The sequence below is a fragment of the Nematolebias whitei genome, chromosome 8, assembly GCF_014905685.2.
Source record: "Nematolebias whitei isolate Nwh7 chromosome 8, NemWhi1, whole genome shotgun sequence".
In the NCBI taxonomy this organism is placed as follows: domain Eukaryota; kingdom Metazoa; phylum Chordata; class Actinopteri; order Cyprinodontiformes; family Rivulidae; genus Nematolebias; species Nematolebias whitei.
Window position 1 is genome coordinate 25,359,267 of NC_056505.1, and position 19,990 is coordinate 25,379,256.

Genomic DNA, 19,990 nt, shown 5'->3' on the forward strand with positions numbered 1-19,990 from the left:
TCCATCCATCCATCCATCCATCCACCCACCCACCCACCCATCCATCCATCCATCCATCCATCCATCCAGTATCTTTATCTTTATCCGCTTCTTCATTTTTGTGTCGCAGGGATCACATGTTAACTAGTCAAGACAAATTTTACCTACTACAGTAGTTAGTGACTCAAAGGTGCAGGGGTTAGAGAAAGCAAACCTGTGATTGGAAGGTCATTAAAAATGTGGGTAGGAAAGGTGAAGCACCCACACCTACCTCTACTTTCATTCTTGGCCCTTGAACAAGGTCCTTAACCCCCACCATCTGCTCTCCCTGGTGCCCTAGATGGCAGCGCTCTGCTCCACACAGAGGGCTGTGGTAACTCGATGTTCTGCGGTTGTGTCAGGACGTGCATCCAGTGTAAAAACAATTGCCAAGTCTTCGTGCGAGTTAGTTTGCTGTGGCAAACCCTGAAGAAGAGAGCAGCTGAAAGGAGACGAAGAAGAAGAAAAAAATTGTGACTGCCAAATGTGCCCACTTGTTGCAAGTGTGATTTAAAATTTTAACTACCGGGAGTGGTGGCGCAGAGGTTAGAAGATGGGCTTGTGATTGGAAAGTCGCAAGTTCACGTTCCGGTACCGTCAACATCAAAATGTGGGTGGAAAAGGTGAAACACCCACACCTGCCTCCACCCTCATACGCCCCACTCTGGGTCCCTGAGCAAGGCCCTTAACCCCCACCATCTGCTCCCTAAACAGGTCTCTCTTGAAAATGAGTTCTCATGGCTCAATGAGACTACCTGTATAAATAAAGAGTAAATGAAAAAAAAACTGACTGGTAAACTCTCAAATACCCACTAATGGAATAGTAGCCATCTAGCAGTTGCCTAGTGCAAACAAGTGTGTAGGTGGTGCAGTGTAGTCACAAATAACTGGGTAAAAAATAACATCCATAAACATATTTCCATACAAATTAGTACACAATCTGCTACGCATAATGTTGATTTTATTTAACTCCTAAAATGCTACTATTCATTGGAATTGTTTTCATTCACTTTTGCCAATTTATCTACATGTTTGTGTTCAATGGGTATTTAAAATCTACACACAAATTTGCAATGACAGTTTCAGAAGAAATGTTAATCTCAAACCTCATGTTACTTGCAGTAGCTCACATGGTTTTTAAAGTATGCCATGAATCACCATCATGGTTGTAAATACTTGTAAATAACTCTGAACAACTACAAAAATACAAAAAAGTCCAGTTGTTTTGCTTATAAACTCTTAAGATTAATCAAAGTTTGCAGAAGTAGTTTAATTCTGACTGGAATGACAAGTTATCGGCTCGTCTGAGCAAGATCGAGACCAAATTGGCAGCTCCAACCTCAAATATATCAAAGTTCACGTGACAATGATTTTATGAACATTTGGACAACCTTGAATTTCACATTATTCTTCCAGTGGAAATATGATATTCCTGCAAGAAGTTTGACAAGTAGCTCTTACATTAAACCTCAAGGTTTTTAAGAGACTGGAGTTGTTTTAGGATGGCAGCGAGCTCTGATTATGTTAGCTCATCAATCCTGTCAGAATTGAACTTTTCAAACATTTCACCATTTTCGCCTTGCTTTAATTTTCATCTCACTCAAATTTATAGAATTTAAAAACATTCATGAATAATAACACTAAACGTTATAAAACTGAAAAATAAAGTAATAATCACAACTCGCCGTCTTTTCGTCATTTCTATTTCACAAATGAGGTTACATGAAGTCGATATTATTTTCAAATACTTTGGAAAATTTAGTCTAAAATGTTTTCTAAACTTGTAGATTTATTTAGAATCTAAATAAACACAACTATCTAAATTTTAGATAGTTGTGCTAAACAATAAACGTCTATTTTTGAAAGGTTTTGAGAATTTTTTTATATCTGTTCTTCAAACTCTTAACGTGAACTTTTATTTTGATGACCTAAAATATGATCTCATTTTTCATTTATTTAATTTTAGTCGATAATACATTTTTTTTTGTGCTGTTTAGTGTGTTTGGCATTATTTTAATAAATATATGTTTTCCTTTTCTATTTTGTTTTCAGTCAAACACCTAAAAATAGAAAAGAATAACTCACCAAATGTTTCTCATTTTGAGTCAGTCACAGAAAAAGGTAAGATGAACCTTTATTTCCTCTGTTTGTTTTTACAATTTTGTAATAAAAAAATCTAATCAAGACTCATAAACTCTGTACATTTGCAGAATTTGAACGAACTGAGGGACATCTTCAGTCAAATCTTATTTCAGTAAGTTCAAACAAAAAATATTTAAAAAGATTGACTGTCATTTTAAATCTCTGCGTTATCGGTAATCTATTATGTGTTTTTCTATTTCAGCTAAATGTCAGCAGTGCAACCCACCTTCGCTTTATCATCACCTCAGGATTCGACCACTTTGTATCAGTGCACAGAGTCACAGTAAAAAACTGACATGCTTTTATTGTAAAATTTGTTACAAATAAATTCTCAATGTAAATATACAAATGTTGCTTTTTGCCATAGTGTGGAAATACACAAATTAATATAATATTCTGAATCTTTTTGCAGAAGTTGCAGACAAACCGTATGGTTAAAATCTGTGCAGGGTTGTTAAATCCTACATCTAATTCCAATTTTTTTTATTTTCCAACCGTTTTTGTTGTTTGTACTAATGCAATGTTTTGGATTTGCTTATGATGCTTTTAGCCCAGATTTGACTGTTCCTGCTAATTTCACAAGCAGATTGTTGGCACAGCTTTAGAATAAACCAGTCGGATTGTGTTGATTGGCAGAATTACTTACAAAGGAACTTTCTCCCTACGAAAGAGACAGAGTTAATTAGCTAATTTTGAGCAGCAGGGGCTTAAATTGGCGTTCATACAGTGCCCCTTATCACCCATCAGCCTCTTCCCCACGAGCTGAATTTAACATCCCCACAGACATGAATAATCATGGGTAATATTGGTTTTTGGGGGGAAGAGGAGCCAGATGGTGTCCCAATCAACCAGTGAATGTTCAACCAAAGGCTGTAAGCTTATTTACACAAAGTACACCACTACCTACACATATACACCTCGCACACATGCTTGCACACAAACACTGACTCCTATCTACCCCCATTGCCATTTTGACTTGTCGGTGGCAAAGGCTTCGGCAGCATACAAGGACCCTTTGGGACTCCCTCTCCAATTACTTGCTGACTGCAGAGGAGCTTGGGAAATTTGCAGAGGACGTGTTTGCTAAAGCTTGGTCTGCATACAAGACTCTGAGTAAACCAATAAAATATGAAATACATGCCTGAATAACTGGCCCCTTGATATTTCGGAGCAACTAATTGCTCAGGGATACGACCGGATTGGAGCACATCTAAGTATGTGAGTGTGTGGTGAATAATGAGGGCAAGGAAGAAACGAAAACAGTGTTATTGACTCATTCATTATTTACCAGTGTGGAATATTTACTGTCATTTCAGAGGTGAAGCTTTGGCTATGGAATAAAGTTCAAACTTCTGTTCAATATGAGCACTATTTCATCTTTCAACAGTAGTTTTAAATTATGAATGTGTTACACTTGTTTGCTGTGAATGTTTAGGCAAAGATGTGTTTTTGTATGCTGAACAGGTTTGCCACCGCACCTCCCTGTAACTAATGAATTCAGGCCCTTTTTTGGTCTTAACTGTCAGCCGATCAGAAGAATCTCAGCAGGATATGAATGCATTATTATCATGTCACAGTGGGGCAGGCAGAGCCAAATTATCACCGTTTCTCTGATTGGCTGCTGTCCAATCACACTGGGACATCTGCTAGAACAAAAAAAAAAAAAGTCCATGAAAGGCATGGTCACTACCTTTCCAATATTTATTGTTTTTTTTACAAAGCACATCTGACAACATTTATTTAAAATGATACACTGATAAACGGACATATCTTGATAGAAAAGTTCTAACCGACTGCAAAAAACTTGTGTTTTGTACATTTGTAAAAGTATCTGTGATGTTTCAAACAATATTTTGAAGAAGAAACCCTCCCACCCCCCGTAGCTCTGTTATTTTTCTTTCATTCCAAACCAATTTGTGTTATCTCTTTGGTGTGGCCCCCCCATTTTCATGTCAGTGACAGAGGCGCACACTCCAACAATGGGCCTTAATTTGATTTCAGTGTTGATTTGGTCCCATCAGCTCATTTATGACAAGACCCGAGACACAAAGGGCTGTTTTGTGAGGAAGGAAGCGCTGTCAAAAAGCAGAAATTATATAATTAGATCGGAGAGGGAAACAATTTTGTCATTATTTAAATTCCAAGAGGAAGGAAGAATGATAATGAGGGATTGACAAAGAGTTTAGATGAAGAGAGCTTGGAGTGAGTTTACATCTTTACGCTTGACAAGGTGGGCTTCACATATTATTTTATGAATTTAATACTTGAGTGAAGCACAAAGTCTCTTAGAGTTCAACATTATTCACCTGCCGACCGTTCATCAACAAGAATATGAAAGCTTTAGTCATGGATCATTTTTGATGATGTTTGAACGTTATTAAAGCATTAGTTCAGATCTTTTGATGTAGGGCTTTGTGGAAAGAATATATATATATATATATATATATAATAAACATTTTACCTGTTGTAGATAGTTTTTAAAGAACTGCAGTTCAGAGAAACAGAGATTTAAGTTAGAAAGTGGCCAAGCTCAAAGGAGATTGCTGTTATCTTGATAAAAAAAAAAAAAAAACCTTCAGTCTTTAAAGTTCTTTTTAGCACGTGCATTTCTGGGCACATCTGGCAGAATGTATGCACGTAACTGATGATGTTGGAGGTTTGAGTTGTTTTGAGATGGCAAATATCCACTTTAGTTTAAGTCCCATTCAGACTTGCATTAGCTCTTCAATCTGCACTGATTTACAAACTGTTTCTCAAAACTGAGGCTGTTCAGAGAGCAATCTGAAACAGCAAAGGTATTTATTCTTCTTAAAATTTTCACAAACCACATCCAAACTTTGCTTTTAGGGTTTTGTTCAAAATTTACAACCTGCTGTGAGTTTTTGCGCTTTTTAGTGTTAATCCCTAATATCTATCATCCTCCATTTGATCACTTTTCTAGGTAAAAAGAGGATACAAAGCATTTATTGGCCACTTACGATGAATACAGAGCACCTCAGTTTTACTCGGTCTGTTTGACCCTAAATGTCTGCTGTTGAGCTGATAAAAGTCAATGGCGGGCAGCTGAGCAATCTTGTTGACAGTCGTGTCAAACTGGTTGAAAACAACAAAATCCATACTTGTTAACAGACTTCTAACGTGCTTAAACTTCTGGTGTTTCTCTGAAGCCTGAGTCAATGAAGAATGAAGTACTTCCCTTTTCTGCATCACAAACTACTATGCTCTCACAAATAGTAGAAAATCACATTTTTTATGGTTCTTGTCTGTGATGAAGTGATGATTCATAAGTGAGTCATCACTTCACTTCACAACAATCATTAAAATGATCTAAAATGTATCCTGTTTTTATGTTGCTGTCTGGATTTCTGTGTCTGGGAATAACAAGGTATATTGAAAGTTTTACAATTGCTCCTGGATTTGGTTCAGGCGCTCTTTAAATCCAAATGACAGACTGTTTACTTTTTAAAGTTTTATCACCGATTTTCATGCATAGATATTGTGATAACAAACAAATGAAGATAATCATATAAAATATATACAGTTAAGTGGTAGTTTGGTCTTTTTAAAGTGATGTTCTGTTAAATAGTCTTCAATAGTTAGCACTTTATCAACTGCGACATCAGTCTAAGAGAATGGGGCACAAAGAAAAAGGCAGAAGTCTTCCTCCAGGATGGGCCATTAAGCCAAACTATGACCTTTTTATTACCGGTAGTTGTTTTTCAGGCTTATTAATATTTTTTCTTCAAAATATAAGGCAGATGTGAAAGACTGCGATATTACTTATTATTATTCTTCTAAACTTGCGAAGGGATAGTCGAACCTCGGATTCAGGAGGAACAGTGCGGTTTTCGTCCTGGTCGTGGAACACTGGACCAGCTCTACACTGATGGTCCTAGAGGGTGTGTGGGAGTTTGCCCAACCATTCGACATGTGCTTTATGGACTTGGAGAAGGCGTTCGACCGCGTCCCTCAGGGAACTCTATAGGGGGTACTCTGGGAGTATGGGGTACCGGGCCCTTTGATACGGGCTGTTAGGTCCCTGTATGACCAGTGTCAGAGTCTGGTCCGCATTGCCAGCAGTAAGTCAGGCTTTTTCCCGGTGAGAGTTGGACTCCGCCAAGGTTGACCTTTGTCACTGATTCTGTTCATAACTTTTATGGATAGAATTTCTAGTCGCAGCCAAGGTGTTGAGGGGATCTGTTTTGGTGGCCTTAGGATTGCGTCTCTGCTTTTTGCAGATGATGTGGTCCTATTGGCTTCATCAGATTGTGATCTACAGCTTTTGCTGGAGCGGTTCACAGCCGAGTGTGACACGGCCGGAATGAAGATCAGTTCCTCCAAATCCGAGGCCATGGTCTTGAGCCGGAAAAGGGTAGAGTGCCCTCTCCGTGTCAGAGAGGAGGTCCTGCTCCAAGTGGAGGAGTTCAAGTATCTTGGGGTCTTGTTCACGTATGAGGGAAAAATGGAGCGTGAGATCGATAGGCGGATAGGTGCAGCATCTGCCGTGAAGCGGGCACTGTACAGATCTGTCGTGGTGAAGAGAGAGCCGAGTCAAAAGGCGAAGCGCTCAATTTACCGATCGGTCTATGTTCCTACTTTCATCTATGGTCATGAGCTTTGGGTTGTGACCGAAAGAACGAGATCTCGAATACAAGTGGCCGAAATGAGTTTTCTCCGCAGGGTGTCTGGGCTCTCCCTTAGAGATGGGGTGAGAAGCTCGATCATCCGGGAGGGACTCAGAGTAGAGCCGCTGCTTCTCCACGTTGAGAGGAGCCAGTTGAGGTGGCTCGGGCATTTGTTTAGGATGCCTCCTGGATGCCTCCCTGGTGAAGTGTTCCGGACACGTCCCACCGGGAGGAGGCCCAGAGGAAGACCCAGGACACGCTGGAGGGACTATGTTTCTCAGCTGGCCTGGGAACGCCTCGGGATTCCCCCGGAGGAGCTGGACCAAGTGGCTGGGGAGAGGGAAGTCTGGGCCTCCCTACTTAAGCTGCTACCCTCGCGACCCGACCTCGGATAAGCGTAAGAAAATGGATGGATGGATGGACTTGCGAAGGGGTGTGGTGGTGCAGAGGTTAGAGAAGGCAAACCTGTGTTTTGATTCCCTGGACTAACATAAAAAGTGTGAGTGGGAAAGTTGAAGCACCCACACCTGCCTCCACCCTCACTTGTCCCACTCTGGACCCTTGAGCAAGGCCCTTAACCTCCACCATCTGCACCCCCGGGCACTCTAGATGGCAGCTCTCTGCTCCACACACAGGGCTGTGGTAGCTCGGTGGTCTGTGGTTGTGTCAGGAAGGGCATCCGGCATAAAAACAATTGTCAAGTCTTCGTGAGAGTTAGCTCGCTGTGGCAACCCCTGAGGAAGGGAGCAGCTGAAAGAAGAAGCAATTATTTATATTGCTTATTTTGTAACAATTATCTCAAACAAACGTATGTGTGCAGAAAATACTGTGTATATTATATTGCTCGTGCTGATCAGCACGCCTTAGTCATAATGAACTCCAGGTGAACTGATACATTCAGCAGCATCAGGACTCTGACACTGACATATAGTTAATATGTGTATCAAAATGATAATTATTTGGGAAAATGGCAACAAACTAAACAGACAACGTTATGCAAAAGTCTACATTTTTATTACTAACCTTTCATCTTTCACACCAGTATGTCTTAAAAAAAATAAAAATATTGTTTTATAAGCCTGAAAATACAATATAAAACTGGCCTTTGTTTGGCTAGCCATTAGCCTCGTGTGGATGTAGCTGCTGCATTCATATCCATCTGCTCACTATTGACTCATGTTCAGGCTGCTGTTTAACATACCATATTATTTTACACTATTAGTGTTTAGTGTATATCTTAGATCCTTGTATACTCTTACTTTTTATACTTTATATTTTTGCTATTTTTAGGTGTAACTGGGACCTTGGGTACACAATTTAATTCTACCTCATGTACCACATGTGATGAGAATGACAATAAAGAAACTTAAACCTTGAATGAAGACTTGTTCTATTTTTCCATACTCTGTGCTCTATGACGCTATGATCACTTCAAACATAAACCAAATATGCCCAAAATTCACAACCGATGTTTGGATTCACAATAGAAATCCACATCACACCTGAACAAGCACAGATTTGTCAAAATCATTGTTTATTATAAAAAGAAAAAAAAACATGTACATCTTACAAGCTCTAAAATGTGACAAAAATATACCAAAGGTTTATTATAACATGCTTTTCTACATATAAAATTATCACAGACCCTTTGATTTAAGTGGAAAACCTTTGACATCAGTGTGGCAAATATTATCAACATGAGTTTGGTATTGTTTAGAAAATATGTAATGGTCGAAAGTGATTTATAATGCTCAGACACACTGAGAGTAGACAGAGAGCTACAGTGACACAGATCAAAATGTCCTCACTTGCAAAAGATGAGTTATCAGTGATGATGTCATGCTGGGAGAACAGATGTTAAGGAATTATCATGCTTAGCTTGTGTTATTATAAAATAGTAATATTGACACTTAAAAAAGACTGTTTTCTACCTGTAATTAACTTGGGTGTTAAACAAAAACACTGAATATGATTTAAACCACATTTAATCCTGTTAGAAAATACTGTTATTAAAAAAAATAACAGTTTTCATTTGAATTCTTAATAACAGTGTTTACCTTTAAACAAGTAGAAGAACACCATCTTTGATAACTATTTTCAATGGCACATGAACCTTGCAACCTGGACACAAAATACTCTACATTATATTATGATGTGTAACCATGGCAACAAGGTGGTTTTTTTGACAACCAGGAGAAGCAGATTAACATCTCAAAAGCTCAAATACATCAACTACAGCACCAAATCCCAAACGAGTTGAAAAGGAGGCTCCGTGGATGAATTCCCGTCAACATGGCGGCAATGCTTGAGTGCCTGACCGCCAAGATTCCGGAACTGGTGGGAAACTCGGCTCATGACAACGGGAGGACCGGGATCATCACTCAGCACCTTCAGCTGTCTGTTGGTGGCAGCGAGGAACTCGGCAGACTGCTGGGAGGAGTGACCATTGCTCAGGGAGGAATTCTGCTCGGCATTCAGGCAGTCCTGCTTCCCAGGAGGACCGAGAGCCCTGCCGGATCTGACAGCAAGCTGGATCAGGGTGGACGGATCGGTATCTGTGGCCAGATTCTTCAGATTTGCTGTATGAGATCCATCCTGCCCACAGCTATCAGCATCTATAACAACTCTTGAAGGAAACCAGAATGATGAGCTACGACAACACTTAATTTCCCTCAGGGATTAATAAAGTATTTTTGAATTGAATTACACACAACTGGATAAATAAGTAGAACTCCTGCTGTTGTGATGTTGTTGCATTGACAAATATGTGTCGCAGCATCTGTAATAAAATATGAAGCTACGGTTAAACTCAAACTTTATTGCAGTAACTGTGCCCTTATGCTAGACGCGTAGTTTTGATGTTGTCTTGTATCACCTGTATCTTACTCTGTTTTACTATTAACAGTCATTTCTGCCTTACACAGTCATAGTAGTGCCCTCAAGTGACAAGGAGTATTAACAGCAACTGAACATAAATGCCTTTATGGTGTAAACCTCAGACCACACACACACACACACACACACACAAATTGAGGTGATTTATACGTTGACTGCTCACTTCATATTTCTGTGGCAATAACATCATCATACGTTTGTAACCCTGAGGCATATCTGACGTTCTTGCTCAGCTCGGTCCGACTCTCCAGCTCTGCCGTTTGCTCCTTCAGGACCCTCTGCAGGTCTCGGTTCTTCTTGTGCATCTGCAAGTAATTGATCTGAAGCTGCTTCTGATATTTGATCACCCTGTCTTTCTCCTTGTTCCACGTCTGCCGCTCCTGCTCAAAGCTGCTGACCAGCCTCTCCTGAGCACTCTTCTCCTCTCTGAGCTGCTGCTTCAATCTTTCCACCTGTCTTTGGAGCGATTCAGTGGAGATGTGTCTTTTCATGTCCACCTCATTTTCAGAAGAGTCTGATTCCTGGATCGGGCTTTCTAAGGTCCGAGTCTGTGAATAGGTTTCAAGTTCCATGCTTTGCTGCAGTGTTTTATCTTTGGCTGCAGGGAAATCCTGATTCTTTCCCTGAATGTCTTTCTCCAGTTTGATCACTTTCTCCCTCAGAAAATCAGCCTCGTTTTTTTTGCGCTGGAGTTCGTTTTGACACACCTGCACAAAAATGAAAATATTCAGAGAATTAGAAGATTGAAGATGTTCTTTTTGTGCATCTGCTATAATAACATGATTAGGGCTCTCACAATATGGAAATCAAGAACACAAAAATCCACTGTATATTATCCAACTTGCTTCTTAAAAGTGACTACTGGGCTCAGTGAGAGTATTTTATTTAATTTGTTATTAAAACAGAAAGCGAACAAACCTCAATCTCTCTGGTGCAGGCCTGGAGTTTGTCCTCATAGTCTTTTTTCTGTCGCTCAAGCACCTCCACTTTTGTCACGTTTTCCTTCAGCGATGCTTTCAGACAAACGATCTCGTTGAGTTTGTTGCTGACATCTGCTTGGCATTCTCTCAGTTGCTGCTTCAGTAACGAGATTTCTCCCGTCTTCTGACATATCTGCAGTCAGACGAAGGCAATTACAGTGAAAAAGTGGTGAATTATTGTCTGTGATGTGCTCTCCAATAAAAGGTTTTAGATGAAAAAAGAGGAAAAATAAGCAGCCTCAGATTATTCTTTAGACCATGTGACATTATTGTTTCTTCTCCGGTTGATGTTATATTTATGCATTCTTTGTAACGACATTATATGTGACGTTGTCGTAAATCGTTAACTTGGAAAACACTATTATGGCTGATCTGAAATGACCACAAATGAACATACAACCCAAACCTTAAACAACTTTTACAGTCTAATGTCATTTCCTAAAACTATGTGTCCTGAAAACCATGTCTTATGCACAAGTATACAAAGTTGCTTCTTGAAATATAGTGTGCAGACCTATACTGCAAAACTATCATGAAACAAAAACGATAACAGTTTCAGTTTTTCCTTTCCACTGTCGCCTTCATGCTTGCTCAAGATGAGAGTCTGCGATGGAGTTAAATTCAAAGCAGTCTGCTCCTCAGATAAATTATGTTAACTTGTGTTTTATATATTGTATATGAATGTTTCTGTTCAGTGCCCTGAGATGACTTCTTTTGTGACTTGGTGCTGTATTGGGCGGCTGTGGATGAGTGGTTAGAGCAGTCGTCCTCCAATGCAAGAGTTGGGGGTTCGATTCCACCAGCAGTCACATGCTGAAGTGTCCCTGGGCAAGACACTGAACCCCTCATTGCCTCCGAGGTGTGTCCCATCAGTGTATGAATGTGATAAAGCACTCATCTGTCTCTTTAGATTAGCTTTGTAGAGATCTAGTAGAGTGTTGTATGAATGGGTAAATGAGGCACAGATTGTTTTAAAGCACTTTGAGCATTTTGATAAGATAGAAAGGTGCTATATGAGTGCAGTCCATTTACCATTTATATAAATAAACTTAATTGAATTGAACTGAAATTTGGTTTGATGGATAGATGTGTCACTGACATAACTGACAAGCAGATGTCATCCAACATTCAGCAAGTACATTTTACAAGTAATTCAGTTTGAAATTAAACACTCTCTGGGCATTAAAAACTACCTGGTTAGCTGTAGGAAAATATTACAGCCTTAAAATGGAGCCTGTCATAACTTCTGCTGCATGAGTGAGGAGTTCCACTTGTACTAATACAAGCTTTGAACGAAAGAATAAACACAACAACATAAACAACAACTATGACATCTTTTAAATTTAGAAGTTGTGCAGGGTGTTACAAAACCTATGTTTGTTAGCATTATTAGATTTGTTTCTTAATGTAAATGTTGGTGCACTACAATTTTCTATCTTGTTTAAATGATAGAAGTCACATTTTCACATCAAGTCCGGATTTATTTAAGTAAACGAACATATTGTTCCATATGAGAGCAGAGCAACAGACTAAAAATTGTTCATGTATCAGAGCTACATCATTTTCTCTGCAGGTTTTTAGACAGATTACCAGGTGGTTGATTACTTCTAGCCAGTGTTGATATAAAATTCACACAGAAAGCTGGTCTGAATTTGGTCTTGGACATTTAAATCTATTCAAATGCAGATGCAAACAAAAGGTGCAAATACCAAAAGTGATTGTTAATCTTGACAGTTTGTTCAGATGTTAATTAACAAAGTATTCAATTTATTCCATGTTTACAACTTTGCAGAGGGGAACAATTTTATATAATGTAACATTCCACTCACTGCTGTTTTGTGCATATGCAATTCATTATAACTATGAGCGTTGTGAATGCAAACTGTCCCCTGTGCACTTCCAATAGCTTTGCTCTAGTTCCATAATTTCACACGTGACCCACCTCCCACTGAGTTTCTTCGAGTGTCGGTACGAGTTGTGTGCTCTCTTTTTCTGAGGACCTCAATCTCAGTTCAACAAGATTTTTCTCTCGAGTCAGCTTGGAGACGTCTCCCTGAAGCTTGTCGTTCTGTGCCTGAACAAGATATAATTATATCATTTGAAATAATTAGAGTGCACGCATCCATCTGCTGATTCTTTATATTTTGGGTGAATTTAAGATGCAGTATCATAACTGATTTGATGATTTTTGGACAGATCAGATGATGATAAAAAATGGACTCTGACCTGAAGCTGGCTGACCTGCAGCTGCAGAGCTTGATGGGATTTTGCAGCCATTTGTGAAACTTGCTGTAGCTTCGTGGAGCAATGTTGCTTCAGGCCCTCAATCTCCTCAGCACAATATCTTTGTCTCTCCTCAAACAGCTGGCAGGTGTCTGCTTCTTTCTCCTCTAAACTCACCTGTTGGAAAGTTCAGGTGTCAGAAGTCTACTTAATCAACATCTCAACTGAGTTTTTTTTCTTTTTTCTTTTGCCATGTTACAGTTCGGTACCTGTAGCTCCTGCAGCTCGGTTTCTCTCTCAAGCAGCCTCTGCTCTAGATGCTCAATCAGTGACTCGTCTGTCGTTATGGGGGTTCGAATCCCACCTGTGGTTTCAGAGACAGCTCTTGGCTCATCTGCAGACAGTGGGGAGCCAGAATTCTCATTAGCCATAGAAGCCAAAACGCTGCTATTCCAACAAGCCCTGTAATTGCAGTCGGGTTTGGCATTGTTTCTGTTGACCCATGGAGGGAAATTGGGCTGTTGTCCTCTGCCGAGGCTGTTTGCAAGAGCTGAGCTGCCATCAATCTGACAGACGGGCCCCGAGGAACCTCTGAGACTGCCACTGGTGCTGTGGGTAGGCAGGCTAGACATGGAGTTACGTCCAGAGTCAGATAAAGTCCCTGAAAGACAGATTGCATTTGAGTAATTTGTGATTCAGTTTAAATAGTCCAACTGTTTTGCTATACTGACAGAAACCTAAGGTGTCTTGTTTTTGTCCAACATTTGGACATCTCGCTTTCCTCAGGGGACAAAGGATGTTGTCCAGACTGTTGTGGCCAATCTCTGCGTATGAAGGCCTCGAGGGATTTGCAGAGTTAAAGGCAGTGGAATGGACCAGCGACTTCTCAGCAGAAGTCTAGAAGAATAAAAATGACTCTGTTTACATTTTTATATTCAGTGACTTCCCGTAGCTGACAACATAGCTGCAAGGCTGTGGAAAAGTTGAGGAGTTGCATTAAAACCTCAGAAAAAAAAAATCACACTTTGTTCATACAATATTTATTATCACACACTGGAAGTTTGTTCAAATAAAAGGATGGGGTTTTTCTCCCGTTGTGTCACTTCATATTAAAAACGGAGCCACCAAAGCGTGACACTATCGAAAGCCTCACAACCATAACGCAAGTAAAATTCACTAGACTGTCGTAAAGAAAGAGAAAAACTCATTTATGAGGTGAACATATACTCCGCAGACCCCATCTGTGCTATTCTGGACTGTCACCAGCCGTACCATACCTCCCTTTCCTTCTGAACTCCTCTTTGCTCCTCTGCAGCCTACATTTCCTCTCCATGTGCTGTCTAAGAGAAGATGAATAGCTCCTCTCCATGATATTAATAATATGAGCTATTGCTGAAGTGTAAGAGAGGTAAGGCTTGTGAGCTCAGCATTCCTTCACACTGACTTCATGGCCGGGATACCTCTCTCCTTGTCTCTCCCCCCATTTCAATCTGTCAAATTTCCGCTGGCCCTTGATCTCTTTCTCGATGTGTTCTCCCTTTATCTGCTCTGTCCCTTCCTGGAGGACTAAAAACTTATTGAGGAAGGTGCTTTGGCTCATGTTTCCTTGACAAGAAATTACCTCTCTGAGAAGATCAAGACGTTCGCAAGTCATTAATCTAAGGAGAGAGGTGATTAAAAAGCTGGAGGTTTAACAGGGCTATGAAAAATGGTTGCTACTTATTAAATTACTACTGTTTATTTATTTGTCATCCTCCACATCGCCTTGAGGCTTTCAAAGCCTTTTGAAGACGCTACATTCAGAGTTCACTGACATGAACTATGCTTCTTTCATGTCTATACGCTAAAAACGAGGCTAATAGCAGATAGTTTGCTGGAGATGGGAAAGTTCTTGCATCATCAAAGCTCGCAAATAAAGAACAGTTTGCTTTGCCGATATGAAAAGTTGAGTTCTGCGTATTTGAGGCAACCTCGTGAAAAGTGTGTGCTTGTGGTGGCAATTTTATGATTCTGGTACAACATTTAGTTTAGAATCTTAGTTTATGTTTTTGAAGAATTGTACAATTGTAAATGTAAATAACATGTAAATAAAAATGTAAAGTGCATGTACAATTGTACATGTAAAGAATTGTACAATTGAGTTGTACATTGATTGTCTATTGTCATCACTCTTTGTTAAAAAAAATTCAGGTCTTTCTTGTAAATGAGTCCCCGAGGCTTAATGGGATTAACCTGTATAAATAAAGTTTGAATGAAAAACAACAAAAAAAGAATTGTACATGAAAGACAAGGGCATACCAAACTCCCCCGTTCTGGTATCTTTCCAGGCATTATAAGGAGTTTTGGTTTGGGTTGCTGCTGACAGTCTGATTTTCCATCTCTGGTCACAGTCTCCTCCACTGATCGTTCCCTGTGGTACCCTGACTTCGGTTTGTTACTCACCTGATGAGAAACAAAAACACTTCACCTGTAAAAACCTGGATTCAGGGAGCTAACATTGTCGGTTTGTGTGATCTCACCTTAATGTAAAAGAAATCCTCACTTCTCCCTGACCTCGAGTGCGAGAGGCCTTTAGAGTGATGAGTGGAGGATGAAGAGCCCTGAGCAAAGCCACACTTTAGCAACCCGTCAAGACTGCAGCCTCCACTCTTTCTGTGGTGACTCGCTCCCTCCTTTAACCTGTGCTCAGAAGCCTTGCAGTGTTTGCTGTTGAGGCTGTTACCATTAATGAGGCTGCTGACACTACCCATGATCCTGCAAGCATGGGTGAGGACAGAATGGGTCCGAGGTCCAAATGATCAAGTTATAGAGAAGTGATGGGAGGACTCCTTTCATGACACCAGCACATTCATGTCAGTGGCTTCATCTGTAAAACATGAAAAACATACAGTAAAATTATGAATTCATCTACAGTATCAGATTTGTAAACAGTATTTACTGTATGCATTGACAAAGCATGAGGCCTACTTCAATCATATGGCTGATTTAAATATAGCAATGCTGATTCAGTGACTGTAATGTTGTTCCTTATGTCTGGGGCAAGTGCCAGTGCATCAATAAGGAGTGGATCCAGTGAGGGTCAGAGCAGCTTGTTAGCCTCCAGAAACAACTTCATTAATATAATATGGTTTGGCTACAAAAGGACAGACCTCCAATGAAGTTCAATGTAATTGTAAACAAACAAACAAAAAAACCTGTTAAAGCTAAAGTTAAAAAATCAAAACAAACTTGTTTCACCATTCTACGGCAAATCGCCACAAAGTGCAACACAAGCGGTGCACCAGTGTCCTCCACGGCTGAGGGGTTTGAATAGTAAATGTTTTTTTAGATACATGTTTTTCTGGACTGGATTTGAACTGGGAATGCAAGTAAACCTTAATGTTTTTGATGCATGATATTCAATCACTTGCACAGTGTATAAGAAGAGAGAGAGTTTTTTATTTGATTTAATTTTTACTTGTCTCAAGTAACGCAGAGTGACAGATCCTGGTGAGGTGGGAGCAATTTTATCCACCACCAGGTGCAATGGCGGAGCCAGGGGGTGGCCAATGGTGGCCTTGACCACCATAGATTAATCTTTAGCAACTACAATCATTTAAGAAAACCCTAAGGTAATATAAAAACTAGAAAGTATAGTTTCCTCCTTTCACTGGTGACCTTTCTTACACCTAGATACAACCACACCAAAATGGAAGCCAGCACGTTACTTATTTTTGACCCAAACATTTGAGAAAATTTTACTTTTAAACAATAAAAACATTAGAAAACACAGTTGCCTCCTTTCAATGGTGTCCTTTCTTACACATAGATGCAGCCACACACTAAATAGGGAGTTGGTACCTCATTTATTTTTCATGTTATCCAGCTCACAAGATGGACGGCTTTGACTGACAGGACGGCCAATTCATTTACGTCTGCGTTTAAGATATGAGCTCAGTTATTGTAGGTAACAGTGTAATATGCAGACTTCTGAAGAGTGGCAAGTTTAAATGGCTTCAGTAATTATTTGAGTTTTGCCAGGCAGTTGTGTTATTCCTTTGCTGAAAATTTGCTGCAGATATTTTAGGGAAAACACAACCTAGAATACTTAAATATTTTTATTGACTTAGTGTTGTCTCTGCTTTTGCAGTGTTATGGCTGCTGTTGGACCCTCGTAGCAACAGATTCACATTATTTTATGCACAGCACAGCTCATTTGAAAATAAAAGATCAAAAACACCTTTTATTCTTTACTCTAAGAAATGCTGCAAGCTGCAAACTATAGTAAATGTCACTGAGAAACACTCATGACCCACTTTATTTAGTATATTTGTTCAGTTGTTTGCTGTAATCACTTGGCAGCAACTCAGTGCATTTAATTCAATTCATTTCAGTTTATTTATATTTCACCAAATCACAACAGAAGTTGTCACAGTGCACTGTACAGAAACATTCACATACACACAAAAGCCAGTTAGTAAAGTTCTCTTTCTAAGGAAGGAAACCAGCAAACTCATGTAGTGAACACGTGGGTACGTGCCACTAGTTGTAGTATGACAATATATGAGATATATATTGATACAATATTCACGAGTTCCTCATCTTTCTGACTGTGTAATGTCGTGCATTGAATTTAACAGAAATGTAACGAGAGACGTCATTTATCTTTGACCCATCAAAATGAATGCGGTCATTTATTTTCAGAATCAAAGTTTAACATCAAACATTTACATTAATTTGGCAACATATGAAAATAATAACAGACAAGTTTCACAGAAAATGAGCATCGATCACTCGGCGGTGAACGAGGACTTTGCTTCAGATATTTCTAAAATATCTGTACTGATTTTATGAGAAAGAGGAGAGTTTTAAGATGACATGGAGATTTATCTTACAGAGAACTATGTGAGGGAATTAATCTGTTTGACCAGAACGTGCACGCTTCATCAGATCTCAGCTCGCCTCCGGTACACTTTAGTCGAAGAAGAGACCGTTACCTGGTTGATGATAGATCAGCTCGATAGAGAATCCTCCAGACCTTTCAGCGTCTCCGTTGAGAGCGGCTGAAATCCTTAGATAGTCGTGTGTGGTTTGTTCAAACAGAAGTTATAATTCCAAAACGTCTCTGGACCATCTTGAATGCGTTTGCACCCAAGAATACTGAACTCCTTTCATTCTTCAGAACTTTTCAGACTCTTAATTGTCAGCAACTCTGTACTCTCGAATCCTCTGGAATTCTTCTGAATTCTCTTCCCTTCTAACATGAACTGGGAAGTTGCCACATTTAAAATGGGTCGACTTCCGGTTCATTTGAGAGCTTTTGATTGGTCGATGGACCAGAAAGAGGTGTGTTTTTGTGATGTAAGATGTTATCACAAGTCAAGGATTGTTTTCAACATACAGAAAAGATTATTGCAGACGACCAGACTTCGTGGAGTCTCACGCTGTTGTATCTTCTCAAATAGTAAAACATGACATTTCTTTTTCAGTAAACATTTAGTTGACCGAAGCTTCAACTTTCACATACTTACATTACTTGGCTCATTTCAGACAGAGAATCAAGAAATGCATATTAACCTGATTTCTTCTTTGAATGAGGAATAAAAATCATTACTTACTGTTTATGTAAAATAAAAATGAGTAGTTCTCTTCAACCTGTAAGCATTGAATGGAACTAACACAATTTGATTATCAAACATTTGTAAAACAGTGATGATTATAAAATTGTCTTTTCTGCTTGATTAATTCAAGAAAGAAAGTCACCAGATGGCTCAGACTGTATTCAGATCAATGAAAATAACAGTCTCTGTCCATCTGATAGATTTGAGGTCATCAGGGTCAGATCAGGGTCAGATCAGGTTCACTACACTCATTAAATCTTCACTTTATCGCAGTCTCCCGTCCTGAGCAAGCACAAAGGCAACAGTGGAAAGGAAAAACTCCCTTTTAACAGGAAGAAACCTCCAACAGAACCAGACTCAGGACAAGCGGCCATCTGCTTTGACCTGCTGGGTTGAGAGGACAGGAAGGGGAAACAAACAAACACAGAATGGCAGGTCCAGATGTAGATGCAGATGTATCCCCTATTGGAAGAAAGACAAAAGTAACATGTCAAGGATAGAAAAAATTACAAATACAAAACAGGTAGAGGAGAGTAAGTAAAGACAGCAGCAGAGTAGAAATGTGGTGTTTGTCCTCCAGTAGTCTAAGCCTACAGCAGCATAGCTAAGGGTTATCTCAGGAAACCCAAGCCAACCCTAACTATAGGATTTATCAAAAAGGAAAGACTTAAGTCTAATCTTAAAAGTAGAACATGATAATTTAGTAGACAATTTACGCGTCTAGACAACTTGCTTAGGTTCAACCTGAGCATCAGAATAGGGAAGAAAAGGGATTTAGGTGACTTTGAACATAGTGTTGTTGTTGATGCTAAACTGGCTGGTCTATTTCAGAAACTGTGGATCTACTGAGTTTTATGCATTTTCAAAGTCACCTGTCTTTTTGCCCCTATTCTGATGCTTGAATTAAATTGCAGTCTACAGCACATCCACAACGAAATGCATTGAGTTGCTGCCATGTGATTGGCTGGTTAGCTTTGTGTATTAACAAGCAATTGAACAAGCATCTCTAATCAAGTGGCCAGTGAGCATTTATTTGAGACTGTTTTGCTGATCCCTAATGCCCAATCTGGACTAAAAACAACGAAGCAGGTTTGGGTACGTGTGCCAAACAAACTGAACAAGGGCATTTGGCAATTTGCTTCGAGTTGTGCATTTACAGTCTGCTGTTAAATTCAACATGTACTTTTTTTTTGATGGCCTTCTTCAAAATCCAACTGTTCCCTAAGCCTCTAAATGTCAACGCAACACTTGAATGGTGCAGCTTTCAAACTAATACTACTGAAAAACTTGCTTAATTGCAAGACAACTAACATCAATAAATAGAGTTTGATCACATGAAAGCCAAAGAAAAACAGTGATGCTAACATGCCTGATTATATTTGACAACCCTGTTTATTTATTTATTGAGTTCATGTCATTACTAATCATGCAGCCACACTTTCCACCTCCTTCAAAGGCAACCGGACCCCAGATGCTGCATGATCTATATCCTCACAGGGGAAAAGGA

At 39.6% G+C, this 19,990-nt stretch overlaps 1 protein-coding gene across 2 annotated transcripts; it reads right to left on the bottom strand.

The window, feature by feature from the left end:
• Nucleotides 1-9,844: 9,844 nt before the first annotated feature.
• lzts1 (leucine zipper, putative tumor suppressor 1) lies at nt 9,845-15,633 on the bottom strand. 2 transcript variants are annotated; one of them, XM_037680500.1, is made up of 8 exons: nt 15,403-15,633; nt 15,182-15,325; nt 13,621-13,780; nt 13,153-13,544; nt 12,887-13,060; nt 12,603-12,734; nt 10,599-10,793; nt 9,845-10,387 (listed from the first exon to the last, which is right to left on the bottom strand). In XM_037680500.1, exons 1-8 carry the CDS (start codon nt 15,631-15,633, stop codon nt 9,845-9,847), a joined length of 1,971 nt encoding a protein of 656 aa, XP_037536428.1. The 2 variants fall into 2 exon arrangements, with proteins under 2 accessions (XP_037536428.1, XP_037536427.1); XM_037680499.1 differs by having other exon boundaries at nt 13,615-13,780.
• Between the last annotated feature and the right edge of the window lie 4,357 nt (nt 15,634-19,990).

Bases quoted from the DNA above. Each gene is read 5' to 3' on its own strand.
- lzts1 (XM_037680499.1), bottom strand. From the start codon at position 15,633: ATGGGTAGTGTCAGCAGCCTCATTAATGGTAACAGCCTCAACAGCAAA. The intron at 15,326-15,402 runs GTGAGATCACAC...GTTTCTCATCAG, and splicing joins AGGATTTCTTTTACATTAAG to GTGAGTAACAAACCGAAGTC. The intron at 13,061-13,152 runs GTACCGAACTGT...ACTTTCCAACAG, and splicing joins CCGAGCTGCAGGAGCTACAG to GTGAGTTTAGAGGAGAAAGA.